The sequence below is a fragment of the Dendroctonus ponderosae genome, unplaced genomic scaffold, assembly GCF_020466585.1.
Source record: "Dendroctonus ponderosae isolate FM_Combo_2020 unplaced genomic scaffold, Dpon_F_20191213v2 Dpon_F_20191213_1, whole genome shotgun sequence".
NCBI lineage: Eukaryota > Metazoa > Arthropoda > Insecta > Coleoptera > Curculionidae > Dendroctonus > Dendroctonus ponderosae.
The window spans coordinates 19,969,799-19,971,801 of NW_026017110.1; the positions used below are offsets into that span (position 1 = coordinate 19,969,799).

The 2,003-nt window shown below is 35.8% G+C and overlaps 1 protein-coding gene across 1 annotated transcript in view; it reads right to left on the reverse strand.

The window, feature by feature from the left end:
* LOC109539518 (F-box only protein 9) overlaps positions 1 to 1,194 on the reverse strand; it is a 5,793-nt gene extending 4,599 nt beyond the window's left edge. Inside the window, exons 1-3 of the mRNA XM_048667016.1 lie at positions 696 to 1,194; positions 482 to 574; positions 254 to 422 (exon numbers count right to left, since the gene is read on the reverse strand). Of these exons, the coding sequence (XP_048522973.1) occupies positions 254 to 422; positions 482 to 574; positions 696 to 698 (265 nt within the window). The 5' untranslated portion in view covers positions 699 to 1,194. The remainder of the gene's footprint in view (positions 1 to 253; positions 423 to 481; positions 575 to 695) is intronic.
* Positions 1,195 to 2,003: the final 809 nt, after the last annotated feature.

The following is a 2,003-nucleotide window of genomic DNA, read 5'->3' on the forward strand; positions in this document are numbered from 1 at the left end:
TGTTGCTGAGCGTGGAAGTTCGTTATAAACGGAAAGTGAATATACAACTAACCTAAAAAGTGATCGTTATATCCGGAAGTTCGTTATAACCAGTAAGAAAATACGTTGGTTTTTATGGACGACGTTTCAATTAAAGGAAAAAAGTTCGTTTTAACCGAAAGTTCACTTTAACCGGGTTCATTATAAGCGGACTTTACTGTATTTCAATTTTGGATCACCCTATAAAACAAGAATTTCAGCTCGATCTGGGTACCTGTGATATAAAATCCTTTAGCAATATTCTCCTCAGCTTCCAGTTCAATGCCTTTCACTGGAGTGCTTGGTACTGTTTCCTGTTCTCTGTTCTTTGGATGTGATTCAATTTCTTGCTTCCATCTGGTCCTAAAAGAAACCAACTCTTCTTCAACATGCTGAGTCTCAAACTATAAAAATAGAAAGGGCAAATAATAGATTTATTTTCATGGAGTCCTTGTTTGCATACCTGGTGAGTCGACGACGATGGTTCCTCTTGTTCTTCTCCTTCAGCCTCACCACTGGTCCCTTCAGAACCCGCTCTTGATGTTTGGTTGGTGTCCTATTTTCATGAAACAGAAAAGATTCAAGTAGTTTATATATTGACAAAACCCGCAATCTTGTTACATCATCTGAGTTTTACAGTATTTTACGTGATAAATAATACAGATTTTATTACTTACCATTTACATTAGCTGAAGGGCAGTGATTATTTACAAAAAAGATAGCTCACGGTCAGAATAACGCACCACCGTTAGGTACTTGTCATCTAGGATGTCTGCAGATAATCCAAAAATTTTCGCAGAAAATCTACCCATGTTTTGAAAATGGCAATTTTTTATTATTCTAACCTAACCTGATACACCACTGGTAAATGTCAAAGACTCCAAGCTAGGGATGACACGAAATACGTGTCACAGATATTTTGGAACAGATACCGATATGGAACAGTCGAGATCTGTTATCGATATTTAAAATAACATGTGTTTGAAATAACAGGGCTCGCCTACGATGCTAGTATGCTAGTACCAGTACATCTGGATTTCGGATTTTTTGGATAAACATCGGATTTCGATATTTCAGCACAGCAAAAGGGCAAATACCTGCCGTTTGATTCCCCACGGCGCTGTCAATAGGGTGTTTGCATTGTATCAAAAATTCCTACAAACTGAACATTAATCTATGGTAATACATATATATGAAAGATTAAATAAGTGTATACTATCTATCTGTCGCGCTCACAAAAGGCTAGCCGCTATTTGCGCTACGACGGTTCTATTTCCAAAGAAACTGGTTCCGGGGTTTTCCAATGCTGATCAATTTATTTTAAACAGATTTGGTTCGTTACAACTTACAACTTGTCTTTTTTTTTAAATCAAACTGAAACTTCTCTAAACTGTCAAGAGTCACCAAAACTCAGACTTTTTCTACCTGCCCTCTTAACAATAGTTTCCATAGTTTCCGACACTATCTATTGCTATTTTGTTAATTATTTAATAAACAAATTCAGTTAAAATTCAAATTATTCATGAATCTCTAAAACGCAATCCTATTGGTTGTGACGCCTCTGGTCATATAAATGCCGGACTGTTTACGTTCTGTGCATAGTGTTTAGTTGTGTGGTTGTGTTTCCCTAAATATTTTGTGGATTTAAATAATTTATAGTTTGTGTTAAACTAAGAAATGGCTTCAGAAGGATTCCTTAAAGCGTCACCAAACAATTTACCATGTGTACATATTTTTATGGTTACCGAATGTTTAAAAAACGACGAACGCTTTAATTCAGCCGAATTTAAGGGCCTCAAAGCAGCAGCGTAAGAAAAAATCCGTAAATTCATTATTAGTTACTCTCTCCTTAATTCCAAATCAAATTCATTCCTGGGTTTCCATAATAATAAAAAATGCATGCCAAGGCTTAAAGCAGCAACAACGCTACACATAAAAACTGATGATGGTGGAAAAATACACCGAAACGTATTTTGATTGATAAA